Source organism: Elgaria multicarinata, chromosome 17 (genome assembly GCF_023053635.1).
Source record: "Elgaria multicarinata webbii isolate HBS135686 ecotype San Diego chromosome 17, rElgMul1.1.pri, whole genome shotgun sequence".
Taxonomy (NCBI): Eukaryota; Metazoa; Chordata; class Lepidosauria; order Squamata; family Anguidae; genus Elgaria; species Elgaria multicarinata.
Window position 1 is genome coordinate 21,544,846 of NC_086187.1, and position 21,463 is coordinate 21,566,308.

General features: G+C 44.8%; 1 protein-coding gene across 1 annotated transcript in view; it reads right to left on the reverse strand.

Annotated features, from left to right (window-relative positions):
* Positions 1–20,531, reverse strand: part of PRKAR1B (protein kinase cAMP-dependent type I regulatory subunit beta) — a 108,553-nt gene extending 88,022 nt beyond the window's left edge. Inside the window, exons 1-2 of the mRNA XM_063143646.1 lie at positions 20,332–20,531; positions 1,626–1,796 (exon numbers count right to left, since the gene is read on the reverse strand). Coding sequence (XP_062999716.1) covers positions 1,626–1,796; positions 20,332–20,508 — 348 coding nt within the window. The 5' untranslated portion in view covers positions 20,509–20,531. The remainder of the gene's footprint in view (positions 1–1,625; positions 1,797–20,331) is intronic.
* Positions 20,532–21,463: the final 932 nt, after the last annotated feature.

Below are 21,463 nucleotides of genomic sequence, written 5' to 3' on the forward strand. Positions count from 1 at the left end.
TCCAAGAGCACCCCCAAACTATGGACCCAATCCTTTAGGGAGAGTGCAACCCCGTCCAGGACAGGGTAAACATTCGCATGAAAGTCCCTGCATATTCTTCCAAACATAAGCATCAATAGTAGACATCTTTGAAATGGACGCATCCTTCTCCCATTGATTAAATCATATTGGGGTGCATTTCCCCAACATACGCATGCTGCCTAATGCATTGTTTCTGGTCTGCAAACCACATTACAAGCTAGGAAATGTACAGACGTCAACCGCAGATTGTGTCAGAGTCTATGTTCGGTCCAGAAAGTGTGAACTGGGTAAATCCTGATCAAGAACGAGCAGAGATGAATTTCTCAACCATCCCTAGGTGTGGGGGACATGCAGCTATGCCCCAGGGATCAAAAACATGTGGAGGAAACACTGGGTTAACCTATGGATTCCTTCACTACATGAACTGAGCCCGCAGAGGTGATGTAGGTGAGATGTGAGAGGGATGTCATTATGTTATAAGAAACATCTATTGAGGATATTAAGAGCAGCTGCATAGGAAATAATTAAGTAGCTGGCAGCGCCTTATAAAACATTCCTTTTTGTAAATGCATCTTAAGCAATAAGATACATTAATCATTTAACTTGCTCTTGAATATTGGGTGCTTGCCAGTGTGACTCTTGTTTAAATACTAGCAGAAGCCAAGTCTTGGAAGTTCCAGCCAGGTCCCTTTCTCCATGCAGAGAAAGACAAAAAAGCTCCATCTCTCTCTCTCTGCACAGAGAAAATTAAATGGGGAGGGGGACGGATAATGTCATGGGAGGGGCTAGGGTTAGGGCGTGAGGCCTCGCCTACTGACATCATTCAGTCTTGGTCCAATGAGGTCCACCAGGTGCCCACATTGACATCTTTTCGGTACCAGGTTAGAAGTGCCTTCGTCTCTCAGGAATTCGGCAGCATACAACAAATCTTTTTGATCAAGTCCTTGATCATCTCTGGCTGATGGTTTTAAACTGTTTTTGTTGTGTGCTGTTGCGTTTTTACATCCTTACGTGAATGGTTTTTGTACTTTAGAATGTATTTGTAATGGTTTTTAATTTATGTGAAACACCCAGAGAGCTTTGGCTATCAGGAAGTATAGAAATACAATGGGCCTGTTCAGACAACATACTAAGAAATGGTTAGACTGCTAACCCTTTTGCAGAAAATGGTTAGTGAGTGTGTTTAAAATGTGGTTATGTAGCCACCATGGTTAGGAACAAAATCCGTATTATCATTCACATACAAATCATCAACAAAACAAAAAAACTTGTCTGTAATAGGTTTTGCCCCAGACAATGACTTGAGCTCAAAAACCATAAAAATACTAGGTTCTTGGACAATCCACCATTCATTGTACTAGGAGGGTTTCTTCTCTTTTGTATCCCATCCATGCTGTTAAGAGAAGCTCTTTGTGTTGGGGTGTTGCGAAGTTTACATGGGGGGCAACACTGAAAATAATCAAGTGATTCAGCTATTCCCAACCCAGCAGTGCTACTGATTTCCAGATCTATACAGCTATCTGTTTACCCAGCGGACCGAAAATCATGGATCAATAAGCTATTTATAGCACCAATCTCAAGAAAAGGATCCCGTGGATCATTACCTTCCTGACGTAAGAAACTGCATCTTCTTCAGTGTACACCTCGGCACTGACTCCTCCCCTTCTGCGCCGCGCCTTGACCACCGGATTTGGAGGTGGAGGGGAAATTTCGTCATCGTGAGAATCTGACTGCGAATTGGATTTCTGCCAAGCCAGTATCTGTTTGCATTCTTCCTGTGAGAAGGACAGAAGAGTAAGAAATCTTTTTTTCTCTCCTCCCCAACCATGAAACTCTCACTCAGCCACACCAAACTCTCACTCATCTCCCACCAAAACAAAGCTTAAATACAAATCAATGTTTGCTCAAGTCCATCCGTCGATGTGCAAAACTTGAGATGACTTTGGGGGATGGGGCAAAACTTTCATGAAACGTGGCTGTAAAATGAATCTCTTGAGTTTTTATGGGGGCTGAGTTTCTGCATAGGAAAGGGGCTCTGGATAGTCTCACTCTCTAAACTTCAAAACTGAAAATTATTATACATGTATGAAGGCAGCTGTCTTAAAAAGACATGACTTTGGAAGAGATTTGGAGCTGGAAAGAGCATCTTAGAGTAAGGTGGGGTGGATGGTCTCCAACAAATACCCAACCACTGCAGAATTGTAGGCAGATGTTCATCCACGCTAACCACCTATCTCCCTTCCACAGTCTAGAAACTTGAAGAGACGAGGAGGGAGTTTTTATTTTCTAAAATGAGTGATGATCAGGGGTCTGGAAATAAAGCCCTATGAGGAGAGACTGAAAGAACTGGGCATGTTTAGCCTGGAGAAGAGAAGATTGAGGGGAGACATGATAGCACTCTTCAAATACTTAAATGGTTGTCACACAGAGGAGGGCCAGGATCTCTTCTCCATCCTCCCAGAGTGCAGGACACGGAATCAGAGGCTCAAGTTACAGGAAGCCAGATTCCGGCTGAACATCAGGAAAAACTTCCTGACGGTTAGAACAGTACGACAATGGAACCAGTTACCTAGGGAGGTTGTGGGCTCTCCCACACTAGAGGCCTTCAAGAGGCAGCTGGACAACCATCTGTCAAATGCACCTGCACCGACAACACTTGGGCCAAACCAAGACTATTTGAAATGGGCGTGCCTGAGTATCTAATACCAGAGACCCTGAAATTTTCACCTTTTAGTTTTTTCCCCCTACACCCGCCCCCAACCAAAGCAGACTGCTCTTGACTATGCTCTGACACACTGTATACTAGGCTGGACTCCCTTCCAAAGTCTTGTCTGCTCTTGTATCCCGCTGACAAGACAATTTAGGAAGTGTGTCTACCAAATAGTAGGGTGCGGAGGCGGGAACAGCTCGGCTATCGACAGCAGACATGTGGCTAATTATCATCTTAATCAGTTGCTTGTATCGACACAGGAAATGAGTTATGGTTAGCTCATCAGTGGTAATGTGAGAAAAAGAGTATCGTACTTGTTTAAAAAAAAACGGTTTCCTAATTCGATGGCATCCTCCCAAACTGTCTTAAGAGTTGCAAGAAAAACACACGACAGATGTATTAATCGGCAGCATTATCTGTGACCACCTCAAAAAGCATATCGTTGAGCTGAGAAAGGGGAAGAAAAGGGGCAGCCATTATGTATTTATTTCAAAGATTTACTAGCCGCTGTTTTATTTATTTATTTATTTATTGCATTTATATCTTATCATTTTTCCTCCAAGGAACCCAGGGTGGCGTACATAATCCTCCTCCTATCCATTTTATCCTTACAACAACAACCCTGCGAGGTGGGCTGGGCTGAGAGTCTGTGACTGGCCCAAAGTCACCCAGTGGGTTTCCATGGCTGAGTGGGGACTAGAACCCGGATCTCCCGACTCCCAGTCCAACACTTTAGCCACTGTGCCACATTGGCTCTCAGAGCAAAACCCTCCCAAGAGAGGGTGTATGAAATATAGAAGTACAGAATGCAAGAAAACAATAATAATAAAATCAGGATTAACCCTTAAAAGCAGATGATACCATATTACCATATACCCAACAGCATCCAATGAAGTCCTAAGTCAATTATAGACCAATGGAAAGAAATGTCTTTAGGGCCCGCCTGAAGGCCTGCAAAGATGCGACATGGCCGCTATCAGATGGAACAGAATTCCAAAACTGATATCAGAGGACTGGGCATTTTTCTTGGAAAGCGCAACCTGTGAACTTTTCCTAATTTCATTATTATTATTATTATTATTATTATTATTATTATTAATTTATATAGCACCATCAATGTACATGGTGCTGTACAGAGTAAAACAGTAAATAGCAAGACCCTGCCGCATAGGCTTACATTCATGTTTGGTCCTCATAAAGGTATTGCTCAACTGGGAATTTTGAATGAGTAACTGCTGATGTAACTAAAAAATGATTCACTGTCAAGATTTCTAATGCAAATGGAGGGGACATAAAGAACCCCTGGGGACCACCAATGCTATTACTGCACCATCATCTCCCATTTATTTATTTATTTTTATTTATTAATTACATTTCTATACCGCCCAATAGCCGGAGCTCTCTGGGCGGTTCACAAAAATTAAAACCATTCAAAGTATAAAACAACAGTATAAAACCATAATATAAAATACAATATAAAAGCTCAACCAGATAAAAACAGCAGCAATGCAAAATTACAAATTTAAAACACCAAGTTAAAATTTATTTATAGAATGTTAAAATGCTGGGAGAATAAAAAGGTCTTCACCTGGCGTCTAAAAGCATATAACGTAGGTGCCAAGCGAACCTCCTTAGGGAGCTCATTCTACAGCCGGGGTGCCACAGCAGAGAAGGCCCTCCTCCTGGTAGCCACCTGCCTCACTTCCTTTGGCAGGGGCTCACAGAGAAGGACCCCTGAGGATGACCTTAGGGTCTGGGCAGGTACATATGGGAGGAGGCGTTCCTTCAGATAGCTTGGCCTCAAGCCGTTTAGGGCTTTAAATGTTAATACCAGCACTTTGAATTGGTCCCGGACCCATGCCAGTATGAAACCAGTATGATCTTTTTGCAGATGAACAGCTCTGGCGACTGGAAGTGGCCATTTCTAATGCTCCCTCTTTCATTTTGATCAAATATAGCAACACTTAGATTTGGGGAGAAAAACAGTTATCACTGGGAGCAAATTATATCTTGACACTAATGTGAAAAAGGAACTATTACAAATGCATTTAGAGCACTTATTCAGTGTGCGACGGTCCTTGGAAATGGCATCATTAAATCTGAATTTCATCTATATGCTGGTCAGTTTTCCATGGAGCTTGATTAGCAGGGGGTGAGGCACTTGAGTCTATTAAATTGAAGAAGGAGGAGGAGGAGGAGAAGAAGAAGAAGAAGAAGAAAAAGAGAGTAGAGTTGGAAGGGGCCTATAAGCCTATCGAGTCCAACCCCTGCTCAATGCAGGTATCCACCTTAAAGCATCCCTGAAGGATGGTTGTCCAACTGCCACTTGAAGGCCTCTAGTGTGGAAGAGCCCATGACCTCCCTAGGTCATTGGTTCCATTGTCATACCGCTCAAACATTCAGGACGTTTTTCCTGATGTCTAGCCGGAATCTGGCTTTCTGTAACTTGAGCCCGTCATTCTGTGTCCTGCACTCTGGGAGGATCGAGAAGAGATCCTGGCTCTCCTCTGTTTGACAGCTGTTCAAGTCCTTGAAGAGTGCTATCCTGTCTCCCTTCAGCCATCTCTTTTCAACGCTAAACATGCCCAGTTCTTTCAGTCTCTCCTGACCGGAGGAGGAGGAGGAGGAAGAAAAAGAAAAAGAGGAAGAGGAAGAGGAAGAAGACATAACCCAGATTCTGAGATTTGGCAATTACTATTCAGTGAACTATACCTACAAAAACAAGAGACATCAGAAGAACATTATGTAGTGTTTCATAGTATCAGTTCACATCATAAGAACAGAGGAAGATGAATCAGACCAAGGATACTCTTTTTTTTTCGGCTGGAAAGGGGGGCAAAGGGGTTCTGAAATGAGAAAAATGTTTAGGGTTGGCCAAGATGCTCTCTCTTTTTGGCCTTTCCCTATCAGCAGTCAAATCCACACTACAAAACTGAATTTTGTTTTGGCGCTTGTTACGGATCAATGCGTTTCGGTTCACAATTTGTCAGCGCTTGCCCCATTTAGCAACCCTAAATGCAAACGGGAGCGCATTTTCTCAACAACAACAACAAAAAAAGGTTCACACATTCCTAAAGCTGCAATTGCGTTTGAAAAAAGCATATTTTTGGGAAACATGTACTTTGAAATGTGAATTTTTCAACTAATACTCCTTTTTCATGTTTTAGTCAATGGGGGACGCGCACGCAGGCCAAACCGAGCTTGGAAGTAAAATTCCATAGAATTTCAGCCAGCTCAAACATCCCTGGTTCTTCTACCCCTAGTTCCTGTTTAACCATCAGGGTGTCCCACAAATCCTAGTAACGTAGTTTGCACCACTATAGCATGCTGAGAGTAGTACTCCGTTTGGGAACAGCTAGCTCCTCTGACAGAAATAGTTTCCAGCTCTCTGAGAAATGGAATGATATTAAACCAGTTTTAAGTTTGTTGTGTAGATAAACCCACCGAAACCGAAACACACAAGCACATGCAACTCTGGGGGCATGATGGCGTTGGGGTGGAGCCAGGCCCGGTGCTGCCATAGAGGCAACTCAGGCGGTCGCCTAGAGCGCCAAGCAAACGCGGGCGCCGATCAGCGTACCCGGAAGCTGCTCTCCTAGAGCAGCTTCCGGGTGTGCTGTTCCAAAGCCGCCACCCCAGCCTCCGCCCAACCAGGAAGCCAGGATGCTGGGGTTGGAGGCGGAGGCTTCAGTACGGCGCACCAGGAAGCCACTTCCGGGCGCGCCGCTTCAAAGCCTCTGCCCCGCCCCCCAACCCCAGCATCCTGGCTTCAAAGCCGGGAGCGGGAGGGAGCGGGCGGTGAGTGGGCGAGCAAGGGGGGAGCCGTAGCGGTGAGTGAGCGAGTGAGCGGGGGGCGGGGGAGCGATGGGGGGAGCCGGAGCGGCGAGCGGGCGGGTGGGCGGGCGGGCGGGCGGGTGGGGGGAGCAGTGAGTGAGCAAGCAAGCGGGTGGGCAGGCGAGTGAGGGGACGGTGAGTGAGCGAGCGGAGGGGCGGGGTGGAGGCTTCAGAACGCGCCTGCCTAGGGCGCAATATAGTCTGGCGCCAGCCCTGGGTGGAGCACAATGGAACACAGCAATACAAACATGTTGAAAGCTGAAGCACTGTACCTCCATAACTGCTGCCCAATGAAATCAACCATGTTTCAGAAACCGCAGACCACGGAATAGCGGAGTTAAAGCAAACCCTGGAGTCACCTGCTTCTGGTTCGGGGCGAGGGTTATGCATACTTCGATCATTCCTGCCAAATGCCTAAGCACCCCCTCATCTTCAAATCCCTCCGCAATTAAAAAAAAAAATAGTATGGCAGCCCTGTCGATCACACAGAGACCTCACAATGTTCTTCACTCTGGCCAGCTCAAAGTGGTTATGAATAAGCACATAGTTTTACCAGTTACTCAAAGGCAATGCAGAGAATCTACACAATCACATGAAAATCCAGCCATTCTGTACATCAGCATTTGAACTTTGGGCGGGGGGTTGGAGGTAAGTCCTCATATAGAACCAGCAGGGAAGGCTCTATATACTTTGAAATCACTATGCCACAAATATATGTATCTCAAATAATTCTCATTCCCTGTATAGGATTTTCATGTATTTTAGGAACCTCTCATAAGGAATGTCATAGGTTTTTAATGCTTTTTAAACACACACACACCCTCCATTTCCTCGGTCACCCTTTGTCCATTTTTGCCAACCTTTCATACAACTTTTTTTTGCCCCTGCCTCCCCAACTCCAGACCTCATCTTTGATGCACAATGAACTTTATGGATGGTCCCTTATTTGACCATCTAGAATAAACACTATTCAGAATAGCCAAGAATAAGTAAGGTTAGTCTTTGCTCCAGTCAGGAATGATGGATTTGGAATAAAACATTCAAACAGAAAAATCAATGGTTCTTAAAATTTACAAGCCCAAATAGCAGAAGGGTTAGAATAATAATAATAAAGAACAACTCATTCCAGAAGTTCCACCAAGATAAACAATGTTATACTTCTTCCAAAGGAACCACCACCACCCCCATTTTAGAACAACAGAACAAAGTAAATATTAAAAAAAGGCAAGTTACCATATGGTTCAATTTTTAAAGAGAGGTCTCTTCGCTATAAATTCCCTTTCTACGCGGTGCAGAAAACTGACCCACTGGCTTTTGCATATGACGCTATTTGCTGCCTAGGTATGAAAATCCATTACAGGACTCTAGCTTGGAAACTCAAGAATATATGACGTCCAAGGCTAAGCTTTTAAAAAGTCATCCTCCATAGATCATGGGGTAAAACCACACACACACACACACACACACACACTTACACGTAAAACAACGATAGCAAATCTTTGGAAGGAATGATAAATAAACCTTTTCAAGAGCGGCCCTTTAAAGAATGATCATCCGGTGCGCCTCGCCGCGATGCCTTCTGCAGAACTCACTTCCAAGTAAACACCACCCGTCCTTTTAATTATTATTTTTTAAAAAAATAAAAAAAACCCACGTCGTCATGACAACAAGCCCTGCTGCTGTACCGGAATGGCACGTATAATTCACAAGTGCAAAGATATCGTAGTTTGGACTGACGCTCACGTTCTTCCTCGTTCTCTCTTCCTGATCCTGCTTGGATCAAAACAACAACGCAACTATACTATTGAGAACAGAATAAGTCTAATATTCAGACAGGTGATTTAACAGGGGAGGTGGAAGGAGACAGTGTTACATTTTGATAGTGGAGGCTGGTGGCTCTGTCAGTGGGGTGGCGAATCCACTCTGGATTTCAGTCAGAACTCTAAAGGAGCTATCTGAAGTGCAGAGCAAAGCAGCTCATATCATACAGCATGTATACAAAGCTATGGTGCGACCACACTTAGAATACTGTGTACAGTTCTGGTTACCATACGTAAAAAATGATATTGGGGCTCTCTACACACGAGGAAAGCTGCGCAGGGGCTGTGGGTCTGCGCTGTGTCCATTATACAATGCAGCCGCAGCTTCACAGCCACTGTGGGGCTTTCCCGCAAAGCTGCGCATTGAAAAAGTCAGGGACTTCGCCTGAATTTTTCAATGGGAGCGCCATCAATATGGCTCTTCAGCCATTTGACGTCACTCCGGGGCCAATTCGAGGGTGGTCAGTGATTGGTCACCTTCCACCAAGAAGAGAGAGGGGGCAGCTCTGGTACCCAGATGGCCTCCGGAAACCCCGCACTCCCTCCTCAGCATCAGGACTACTAGTCGCCACCCCAGGAGATGAAAACCGTGGGGATTTGGAGGGAGGCGACACCATGAAGACAGCCCCATCATAGAGCTGGGAAATGGGCAGAAAAGGGCAACTGGGTGCAAATTGGGTCCACAGGCAGAAGACAAGCGGCAAGAAGGTGGTCTCTGAGGACATCTTTCCCAAGCATCCACCCCCCACAGGGGGAAAAATGAAACTGATACTGGTGTTCCCTCTGGACAAGCACATGTAAAAGAGAAAGAGACCATTTTATTATCACCATTTATTAAGGACATGGAGCTACATGGTGCTCTATACAGAGTCATGAGCAAGACCAGGCAGCTCCTTACTCCAAGGACTTAAACTCAGAATTCCAACACTGGCCTAATCTACACCAAGCAGGATATTGCACTATGAAAGTGGTATGTAAAAGGCAGGAGCCACACTACTGACGACGGTTGGGGCCCATTGACACAGACCATATACCACTTTCATACCGCTATAGCCTGCTTGGTGTGGCTCCGGCCTTTTATATTCTGCTTTCATACCGCTATGAAATCGCACTAGGATATTTCATAGTGCAATATCCTGTTTGGTGTAGTTTAGGCCACTAAGGCAGAAAACAGAGGGAGGCAAAAGTAACAGCAGTGTGTAAACCAGTATGGTTTTTCCTGGGAGCCAGTGTGGTGTAGTGGCTGGAGCACTGAACTGGGACTCAGGAGACCAGGGTTCTAGTCCCCACTCAGCCATGAAGTTCATTGTGGGACTACCTCACAGGGTCGTTATAAGGATAAAATGGAAAGGGGGAACATTTAAGCCTCCTTAGTTTCCTTGGAAGAAGAAAAAAGGTGGGAGATAAATGTAATAATAAAGTAAAAGGAAAGGGGGAACATTTCTGAAATCTAGACGTGGTGATCTTTAACTTCTTACTTAGGATTGAGGGACTAGGTCTCCAGCAGCGTTTCCCAACCTGGTGTCTTCCACATTGTACTGGACTACAACCCCCATCAACCTGAGCCAGCACCTGGAAGGCACCAGGTTGGAAAAAGCTGGTGTGCAGATGTCATGAGGAAACTCACAGCTCCATTTTCAATACCACAAAGCCAGTCTTCCAACAGACCCACAACACACAGTTCTTTCAGTGGCCCTCCAGTTCCAAGAAAGAAACATTTTTCTTCTTCGTTGTTATGTCTGCTGAGATTCTCTGCCATCATCTTCTAAGAAGTTTCACCACGCAAATGCTAGACTCAAAGTAATGATATGGATTTTTTAAAAATGTTCCGGGAAGAACTTCAAAAGCAAAACCGAGCCATTAAGTACCACCTAAGTGCTTTCCATTTGTCCTTGTCCGTCCCTTATGACGTTCTAAAAATCCTAGCATGGAACAAGTTTCCCAGTAAATAATTCTACCCCTCTTTCCATCAGGTTTGATCCTCAAAAATATAATCCAAATTGTCCTGGAAAATATCGTGTATCTATCAGCCAAAAATAGAAAGAAAGTCTGGATTTCAGAAAAGGCCTTCTCCTGCCTCGCCTCATATGACAGGGCCATAAACCTATTGCTACAGCGGGTTCCTGTGCTATGGTGCCTGCAATTAATATGGGATTTGTAGCCACAAGGTACCCTTAAATAACAGAGTGGAGGTTGTTGTTATTTTAAATTTCCCAAGGCTACTTTTTATGTCCTGGCTTGAGTGCCATTTTTGCTGGGTAGGCAGGGAATAAATAAAATAAAATCAATAAATAAACAAATGAAATATTTATATTTTACCAGGGGTGCTTCTAGACAGAGGGCTCCTAGTGCTACCAGGCCAAAAACATTGTGGAGCCCTTCTGACTTTCCCTCCTTAAAAAAGGCAGAAGCAGCTTACAGAGAACACAGGGGACATAATTTCAGCGATGCTTAAAACAGCCCTGTAAGGTAGGCCAGCATGTTGCAGAGGGAGAGAAGGGATTGAAGGAGAGAGGCATGCCTAAGGCCACGTGGTAATTCTGTGGCAGAAGAGGATGCCTCTTTCCAGACCTTTGGCTAAGACCCTTCTTCAGGTTCCCCTCCTGACACAGAGTCAGGTGGCAACCAGAGGCAGGGCATTTTCGGTTGTGGCACCCTGCTTTCCGAACAAATTGTAACTGAAGCAAATCAGAACCAGCAACTATAAAAACAACAATCAAAACAACAACAAAATACAATAACAGCCACTGTACCTTGGCAGTCAGTGGCTAGAAAAGTACCTCCCCACAACACAGCAGCCATTAGGGGAGGAAAACAAATCCTTGTCAGCAGCTTCCTACAAAGGCATCCACAAAAAGCCACATCTTTACCAGGCGGCGGAACACACATACTGATAATCCTGGTGGAATTCCCAGGACAGGGCATTCCACAGCATTGGTGCCACAACTGAAAAGGCCCTGCTCCTCGGACCCCATACATTGCACTTCAGTTAGGACCTCTGGCTTGATCAGATGGCACTTGAGGGAACATGAAGAAAGCATTCTTTATGGTGTTAGCAAAACACCCCTGGTGTTGCGACAGGTTGCAATGTGCAGTTTGCTGCTGGGGGAAAAACCTTGTTTGCGGCTGCTGAAACAACTCCTTTGCATGTCTCCTATGGCATTCATGTAAATACTCTGGCCTCAGAATAGATTTTCTGCTTCATCCTCACTTTCCTGCAATGACGGTGACCTTTCCAGAGCCTCTATCCCAGCTTTCTCCTGACAGGTTCACTGTCAAGCACAAAAGGAGCACATTTCCCTCCCTTCAAAGCTCGTTTACACTAACAGAGCAGCCGTCGCTTCTAAACGCAAGCTTTTCATGCAGAACTCATCCCAACATCTCTACAGACGTCGCTTTTATAATGCATTAAGCTGTAACGTCAAGCTAAGCTGCCGCACACGTAACGCTTTGTGAAACATCAAGTACTAATGAGGGGAAGTGGCAACTCTCTGGATGAGAGGAATCAAATCTATAGCAGCTCCTTTAAGACAAGCAAGATGGCATCCCGTTTCTGCCTATTTATTTATTTATTTATCTGAAGTATTTTCATGCTGCTCCTCAGTGAAAAAAGGCTCTCAGAGCAGCTTACATATAATCAATTAAACCAGTCTCGCAGGCTTACAATCTAAAAAGACATGACATACAAGGAAAAGGGAATGGGGAGGGAAGAGGAGAAAAAACTTAATTCTTTCAGTGGGGCTGCTGGAATGGCCTTGCTTCCCCTTTCATCACCCTCAGCACAGCCTGTTGGTGTTAATAGTTGAGGGAGGAGGATCATAGAATCATAGAATAGTAGAGTTGGAAGGGGACTCTACGGCCATCAAGTCCAACCCCTGCTTCGTGCAGAAATCCACCCTAAAGCATCCCTGACAGATGGCTGTCCAGCTGCCTCTTGAATGCCTCTAGTGTGGGAGAGCCCATGACCTCTCTAGGTCATTGGTTCCATTGTCATACTGCTCTAACAGTCAGGAAGTTTTTCCTGATGGCCAGTCGGAATCTGGCTTCCTGTAACTTGAGCCCATTATTCCGCATCCTGCACTCTGGGAGGATCGAGAAGAGATCCTGCCCCTCCTCTGTGTGACCACCTTTCCAGTACTTGAAGAGTGCTACCATGTCTCCCCTCAGTCGTCTCTTCTCCAGGCTAAATATGCCCAGTTCTTTCAGTCTCTCCTCATAGGGCATTGTTTCCAGACCCCTGATCATCCTCTTTTATGAGAGAAGTCTTGCAGAAGGGCCCATGGAGCCCTTCTTACTCCATGTTCAAAAGTTGACTGGACCAAAAGTTGAATAATTCCTCGACGCTGGCCACGGGACAGTACCCTTCACCATACCTGAAGGTATAAAGCAAGCTTAGGAGGCATGAGTTGCCAGGCTGCCACATTGGCAGTTTTCCCTCAGGCTGGCAACTTGTTGCTGAGGGTGAAAGGAAGCCTTATCCTCTCCCTCTGCACACGAGCCCTCTCCTCCACCATATTATGGCCACCTCCCGGCAAATGCCACCTGAGGTGACTCCTTCACTCTGCCTAATGCTAGGGTTGGCCCTGTCCTGCCTTATCAGGAGCAGTCCACCTGTGGTTGAAGGATCAGGAAGGCCAGGCTAGCAGGGGAGCTGTCCAGCACAGTAAGAAAGATGTTGCTTCAGCAAAGACAAGGCTCCAGCTGGGCAGCTTTATGGGGGGTGCTGATGCCCCATCTCTTCCTGGCTTGGCATTAGGGACTAGATCCAGAGCATGCTTCCTCCTCATGAGTAGGGCTCAAGGTTATTTGATGTGCTACCAGATGGACGCTGGACCTCCAGTTCTGAACTTCTATCTGGACACACATCCGCCTTTGGTCCTGGGTTTGACCCCAGTGGGTCTGTAGCAGGGGAATCGTACCAGTCCAGAGGCTTCAGTTCCTCTAATGCTACAGTGGGCCATCACTTCCATTGGTGGTCCGAGAAGGGCTACTGGCATCCTCTGACTTCCCCTCCAAGCTTCGCAATCACTAAGACCCACGACAGGTTCCTCCTCCAAGGTCTCCTCGATTTCCAGGGTTGTCTCAGGTACTGAGATACAACAACTGGTTCCACATCATCATTCAACCTCTCTTGAGTTTAGAACTTGACAGATTTGAATTCAGATGCTGCCAATAACTTCAAAAGAGGGGAAGACAGTGCCTAAACCTTAGCCGCCATGCCTTGGGCCGGAGAATGGGAATCTTGTGCATAAGGTACTAGTTCCTTGCTGGCTGAAAGAGGGGACTACAAGTGTATCAAATGGGGACAACCCAGAATCCTCCTGTGTCATGGAATCAGGTGACACTAGAGGGCCAATGCTGTACCACCAACCGATTTAAAGCTGGCACATTTGCAGCTTTCCATTAGTTCGGCAACTTGTTGCTAAGGGTGAAAGGAGGCCTTAAGTTTCTCCCTCAGTGTTACCAGACTACCGATCTTGATAGCTGGTGTCAAAGTGGGAGGAAGGGGGCAAGAACCCTCAGGGGAAGTAGCTCACCCCCTCCACGGTTACCCAAACAAAAGGCACTTTTCACATACAAATTATAAACTCAGCCCAAAACCGGAAAGACTGCTCCCTTAAGCAAGTTTATTCAATGTCAACACCATTAAAATAATAGGACATACTTCAGAGACATTCTGTTTAGAATGGGAGCATTCATATGAAATATATAAATCATTTCACTTTCAGAAATATATTATGAGGGACAAAGTTCATCTCCACACACACACAAATTCTCCAGAAATACACTTTGCTCCTTCTCTCTGCCATTGCCAGATTTCCTTCTGCCTGTCACACCTGACAGGCAGAAATCAACCAGTCGCTTGCCTGTCTGGCCCAAGGTGCCTGCTACCGGCTTGAACGCCTGACTGAGAGAAGTTGTCGTGCCCCAGACACCTCAGAGAGTGACTTTGAGGTGGAGGTGCAGGATTCTACCTCAGAATCTTCCAAGTCTCCTCAAGAAATAGCAACCCATGGTGCCATCTGAGGAAGAGGCCTAGACACCCAGTGGTGTTCCAAAGCCTTGAGCTCCCTCAGGCAAGGAACCAGAATCGACAGCTCTACTACGACAAAAACTGTCCAGGGCCCTTCACTTTACCTGTCGGCTTGCTAGTCCCAAAACACCCATTTCTCAGAAGACAGCACTTCTCTTTGCAACATGTCAGCCTCCCAATTTTTTTAAAAAAACAACTACATTATTTAGAGTGACCATATGAAAAGGAGGACCAGGCTCCTGTATCTTTAACAGTTGCATAGAAAAGGGAATTTCAGCGGGTGTCATTTGTATATATGGAGAACCTGGTGAAATTCCTTCTTCATCACAACAGTTAAAGGTGCAGGAGCTATGCTAGAGTGACCAGATTTAAAAGAGGGCAGGGCACCTGTACCTTTAACTGTTGTGATGAAGAGGGAATTTCCCCAGGTTCCCCATATATACAAATGACACCTGCAGAAATTCCCTTCTCAATACTACTGTTAAAGATACAGCAGCCCTGTCCTCCTTTTCATAGGGTCACTTTAGCTTCTGACTTTGACCACACCCTTAATCTTTAGAAGAGACTAATCACTAAAGCAGGAAAGAATGGAACGGTTGTAAAAAAAAATTGTACTCATAATTTTGTTAAGCTTGCATCATAACTTATTGGCAAGATGTCAACGCCTTAAGAAACAAAGCGCCTTTCTCATGCACTGTAGATAACTCTGCCCTTGGCATTTCTCAAAATGTGTTTTGGAAACGCAACGGCACAGTGGATTATTATTCTGCATTATTTATAAAACACTCGCCTGTTGGCATTATGTACACCGGGGTGGGGGGGGGGGGGAGGGCGTGCACTAGACAAGCAAGAGACAGACCAAATGGTGAGGTTTCAGAAACCGCTTTCAAAAACCTGCACCCTCTTAAGAGCCTTTGCTCAGGTATTTTGCGGGCTGGGCAATGCCTCTATGCAACCCGTGTTCCCAGTCAGGGACAAAGCACCTTAACATGAGCTCCATCAGATTATCATTATTATTATTATTATTATTATTATTATTATTATTATTATTTACATTTATATACCACCGCATAGCCGAAGCTCTCTGGGCGGTTTACAAAAGTTAAAAAGGGTGAACATTAAAAAGAAATACACAAAATTTAAAACCATAAAAAGCATAAAATGCAAACAAAACCAAGTGTTTTATTGCACGTTTGTTACTGGGCACGGATTTTCACGGGTCCCTCTCACAATGCCGTCTGCCTCCCGCTCCTTCTAGCGTTCTTTGTGCGACAAAAAACACCCCAGTAAGTCCAACTTATTTTTGAAGACGGAAGTTGCCGCTATCTCCCGCTGTGTGCAGGAGAAGCAGCGGGATCAAAACGGCCCACTGACTGGGCCACGTAAAGGTTGTTTACTTCCTCTTTCAAAAGAGGAAGTAATGAGGGACAAACGTGTGGGCGGAGAAGCGACGGTAAGCAAACGCATTTTCTCCCTGTGTGATGACACGCTCCCTCTTTGCCATCAACCAATAAGCGAGTCCGTTCACTGCTGCTTCTGCCCCTTCTCTCTGAAGCAAAAAGGCTGAGCTGACTCACCAACGCCTAGGGAGCCAGAAGAAAATGCCATACACGCACCCATGTTAATCGCAATCCCTTCTGGCAGACAAGCTTGGTTGAAGAAGAAAATCCAATGGTATAAATATAATACATTAATGAACAAGGATCCCAGCCAAAACAAGTACTGTAAGCCGATTCTTGGCTATGTAAATCACCTCCACGTCTCTGAATACAGAAGCATCCATGCTATGGTCTTTTGTGCGTATGAAGTAAAAGAGGGTCCAGTGGTAGAGCACATCCTTTGCATGCACAAGATCCCAGATTCAGTCCTTGTTTCTCTGAGTCAAGACTGGGGGAAACACCCTGGTCTGAAAACCATCAATGCAGACCAGTGATGCTGAACCTCAGGCCCGTGGGCCGCATCTGACCCATCTGGGCTTCCCCAAATGGCTTCTTCCCTTGGTGCCAGCCACTTTGGCTTTTCCATGTTTTTCCCCCATTCTAAAAAACCTTTGATACTGGCAGTAAGAGCTTTAAACTAAAACATGTGGACATTTTTGCTCTGCTGCTTTGTCTTTGGCCCTGCGTCCCCTGGGAGCATCTCCGAAATTGAGAAAAGCTCAATACTCATGGTGTAAATAACACAGAGTTAATAACCTGACATGCATAGGTAAATCAGAGCAACCGTAAATAGGTTGTCCGTACGGAAAGGAGGACCAGGCTCCTGTATCTTTCACAGTTGTATTGGAAGGAGAATTTCAGTAGGAAGGGATCTACGCTAGTCAAGTTAGAAGGTGCCTTACCGTTTTTAAGTGTGCGTTCGGTAGTATTTCGCCACATGACGTATAGTTTGTGACGTTTTATTGTTGTCTGTTCTCCAGTTTTTATTTTGATCTTCTCTGAAATAAGTCATTCTATTTGTTATGATGTGGCCGATTTCAGCGTATTAAATGGGTTTCCTGTAGTTCTTAATTAGCCAATCGCATTCCTGGGGGTGGGGGAAGCATGTTTATGTAACTTCTGTGCCCAGAGTTGGAGCCATTTTTTCCTTTCAAGCCTCTTTTTTGCAGCCACTTCCAGTTTCACTTTTGGGAGGCTGCTGGCTGGACTGTTTGTAGGTGGAGGATTGTCTCAGAGAGAAGAGGAAGTGGGAGGGGAAATTGGCAGAACAGAACAAACGGATTTATTTTCTTAGTGTGGCCAAAAGGAATGCATTCCCACGGAAAGAGAAAAGTAAGTAAACGTTTTAAAAACTGCTACATTTTAAATCGTTCAAAAACAAAACGTTCAATGACTGTAAAAACAACGTTTCATATACTAGTGTAGACCCCCTCCAGGTGTCATTGGTACGCATGCAGCACCTGGTGAAATTCCCTCTTCATCACAACTATTGAAGCTGCAGGGGCATTTCCCCCTTTTGTATCTGGTCACCCTATACAAAAGAGGGCAGGGCTCCTGCAGCTACAACTGTTGCGATGAAGAGGGAATTTCACCAGGTGCTGCATGCGTACCAATGACACCTGCTGAAATTCCCTGTTCTATACAACTGTTAAAGATACAGTCCTCCTTTTCATATGGTCACATGAAACATGAATAACTTGCGTCCCTCTTCTTTGCACTTCTGCTACAGCAGTCAAAGGAGGGATTTTCTCTGTAGTGAAGTACTTCAGCTCCGGATTGGGGAAGACTGGCAGAAATGATTGTACATTACAGTGCAAGCATCAGGGATAGGGTGATTCCAAAGTGAGCCTGGTGAAGCTGAGGATATCGGACACCATTTATGATGCTGCCCCCTGTAAGAGTCCCCAAGGTATAAATTTCTCCATCATACCCTCAGATCTTTGTCAAATATACCTTTTCTGGATCAGATGATGCATATATTACAAACCAGGTTTCAAAATATGCCCTGGCTGCCAGAAAATTAAGGGCCAAGCATCATACTCACATTAATCTATGGGGAAGGACTCTCTGTGTGCGTGCACGTCTGTGTTTTATTGCTGTTAATTTAGAGGGGGGAGTGTGATTTTAACATGTTACTTTAATTATTGTTTGTCTATTGTTTTTAAACTGGTCTGGTTTTTATTGCATTTTATTATTCTTGTGTTTTTGGAATCGTGGTTGCAATGGCATTGAATAAAAACAAACGAAGCATGTGCACAACAAGCAAGACACCAGCAAGGATTTTAAAGAAAGCTTCCTAACCCAGAGCAAGTCAATGTCCTTTTTTGTTTCCTTGGCTTTACATGCTATTTGGAGCTCAGCCCTCACAATGGCCAAGCTCTTGATCATTGACCAGGGCACACAGACCTGGCATAGTAAGTACCAATGTCCTCTAACACCCACTGTTGAGTTATTGAATGGCCAGGCAGTGTAACAGCTAAGAGACTGAGCTGTAAACTAGATCATAGCAAGCTGCGTCATACTGAGTCAGCCCATCTAGCCAAGCACCATCAACACCCACCATAGATGTAGAATCATAAAATCATAGAATAGTAGAGTTGGAAGGGGCCTACAAGGCCATCGAGTCCAACCCCCTGCTCAATGCAGGAATCCACCCTAAAGCATCCCTGACAGATGGCTGTCCAGCTGCCTCTTGAAGGCCTCTAGTGTGGGAGAGCCCACAACCTCCCTAGATAACTGATTCCATCGTCGTACTGCTCTATCAGTCAGGAAGTTTTTCCTGATGTCCAGCCGGAATCTGGCTTCCTGTAACTTCAGCCCGTTATTCCATGTCCTGCACTCTGGGAGGATCGAGAAGAGATCCTGGCCCTCCTCTGTGTGACAACCTTTTAAGTATTTGAAGAGTGCTATCACGTCTCCCCTCCATCTTCTCTTCTCCAGGCTAAACATGCCCAGTTCTTTCAGTCTCTCTTCATAGGGCTTTGTTTCCAGACCCTTGATCATCCTGGTTGCCCTCCTCTGAACACGCTCCAGCTTGTCTGCATCCTTCTTGAAGTGTGGTGCCCAGAATTGGACACAATACTCAAGATGAGGCCTAACCAGAGCCGAATAGAGAGGAACCAGTACCTCACGTGATTTGGAAATAGCAGAGAAAGGGCACGCAGGGCCACAGCGCCAGCACTTTTCAATGAGCAGGGACACTGACACCATGGGCCCATTCAGAAGACACCTTGAGCCATGGCTTTAACCATGGTGGTTAAGCCAGAAAGCCAGGCTGTGTTCAGAAGACACCTTAACCCATTTATTTATTTATTTATTTATTTATTGCATTTATATACCACCCCATAGCCGAAGCTTTCTGGGTAGTTTACAAAAGTTAAAAAAAGGGTAAACATTAAAACGAATATACAAAATTTAAAAACATAAAAGCATAAAAATACAGTATTCTTATAAAAACAGCTATTCTGGGGTCCATTAAAAACAAACAAACTCAGCATATGTTGTTAAATGCTGTTAAATGCCTGGGAGAAGAGAAAGGTCTTAACCTGGCGCCAAAAAGATAACAATGTTGGCACCACGCGAGCCTGGTCGGGGAGATCATTCTATAATTGAGGGGCCACCACTGAAAAGTCCCTCTTCCTTGTTGCGATCATCCGAGCTTCCCTCAGAGTAGGCTTTAACCATGGTTTATAAGGCTTTTTGCTTTATGCTCCATGGTTAAAGCTGTGGTTTAAGGTGTCTTCTGAACACAGCCTGGCTTTCTGGCTTAACCACCATGATTAAAGCCATGGTTTAAGGTGTCTTCTGAATGGGGCCCATCTGACACACACACACACACCCATGGACTTCCCTGTTCCCTCTGAAATTTTCTGTAATCTTCACAGCAGCCGGGGAGAAATGAATTTTCCCAGCAACAATATATTTGTTCCCTGTTGTAACGCATAGTATTTTGGGGTGTCTAGATCTTGAATGAGCAATGAAGACTCATTAGTTTTACCAAAGACCTACTCCCGGTGGAAATGAAAACTGCTAGAACTGGTTTGTTGATATGGATCAACACAGCTGCCTGGATTATTGGACCCTCCTTAGGGGTGTGGCTAGGGGGACGGTTATGATGAGCAGCTGCACTTCAAAAAGTTCCACTATATCACCAACACTGACTAACAGCACCTTTAGACCTCTTCCTCAGTGCTACACACACATTACACCAGGAAAGCACCCAGATAGGTACATAGGAAGCTGTCTCATACCGAGTCAGACCCTTGGTCCCTCTGGCCCAGTGTTGTCACCACTGACTGGCAGCAGCTCTAAAGAGTTTCAAGGCAGAACTACCAGAAGATGCTGAGGATCGAACCTGAGTTCTTCTGCATGCAAAGCATGCACCGTACCACTGAGCCACAGCCCCGTCCCTGTTTTCGGTTTTGGTTTTAAATGTGTGCGCTTCGCCACTGCAAACACTCGACGTTCACTGACCTTTTCCAATTTCTCAAAGTGTTCTCGCAAGAACTTCATAGGCCGATCGGGTTTCGCTATACAGAGGTTCACGATGCACTCTTTCAGAATCTGCTGGATGTTATGCTTCTGAACGTAGAGTTCACATCCCTTCAAGCTCTCGTCGTCTTCCACATTGCAAGAGGACGAAGCAGCCATCGTTGTGATGGTAAACGGACCGCAAACCTAAATGAGGAAATAGCATGGCTTTAAGGCGGCAAATTCTCCAAAATCTTCCTGCACAAAATCAGAGAGAAATCTTTCAAATATTGGCCATCTTGCTCTAGCCATTAAAAAAAAAACTCTCTACCTCAACCAGATTAAAACATCTATATATATGTTGTATGTTCTCATCCCAAAATCTTGAACAGCAAAATAACCTGCTGCATAGAAGTCCAGAAACCTCAAGGTGTTGCTAGTTGTAAGCTCTTCATCAAAGGTTTACAAAAAATACGATGATCGTTTCTCTACGTCCTTCTCTTACTTGTGCAGCATGGAGCCTAAAATAGACTGGCATTTTAAGCCTTGCCTTTTGCACTAGATTGGTTTGATTTTAAAGATTTTGGGATGGATTTATGTATTTTATATTTGCCTTTGTTCCCCACCTCGATCAAAATGGAGAGGCGGGTAAGAAATAAATTATTATTATTATTATTAATAATAATAATAATATTTAGATATTGGTTCACAGGAAGCTGATCTTGAGCTGGTGGTTTGGCTTTTTGGGCATATTGAATACCCCAAATCATGTTTCTCTGTAAAGAATAAATGGCAAAGAAATTCCAAAGAAAGCATTCAAATCATTGCACGTGATTCACTGTCTCGTTCTAAATTGTTCAATACGTGCCCCAACATTTGTAATGCCCAACATCCGTGGTGTAGAGAGTTAATACTTTCTAACTTTTACGTGTATTTATGATCCTAGGTTTCTTTAGCCTCCCAAGAGAGCAACATTTGTTAGTGAAAAAAATAATAACCCAGATTTGGAAAGTACTTCTCTTCCATCAAAGCAAAACAGCAGAAGACATAAATTAAAGAATCGATTATTCCTCCAGGCAATGCATTGTGGATGCCAAGTTCATCCAAAACAAATGGACATGTGTTTGTAGCTGCA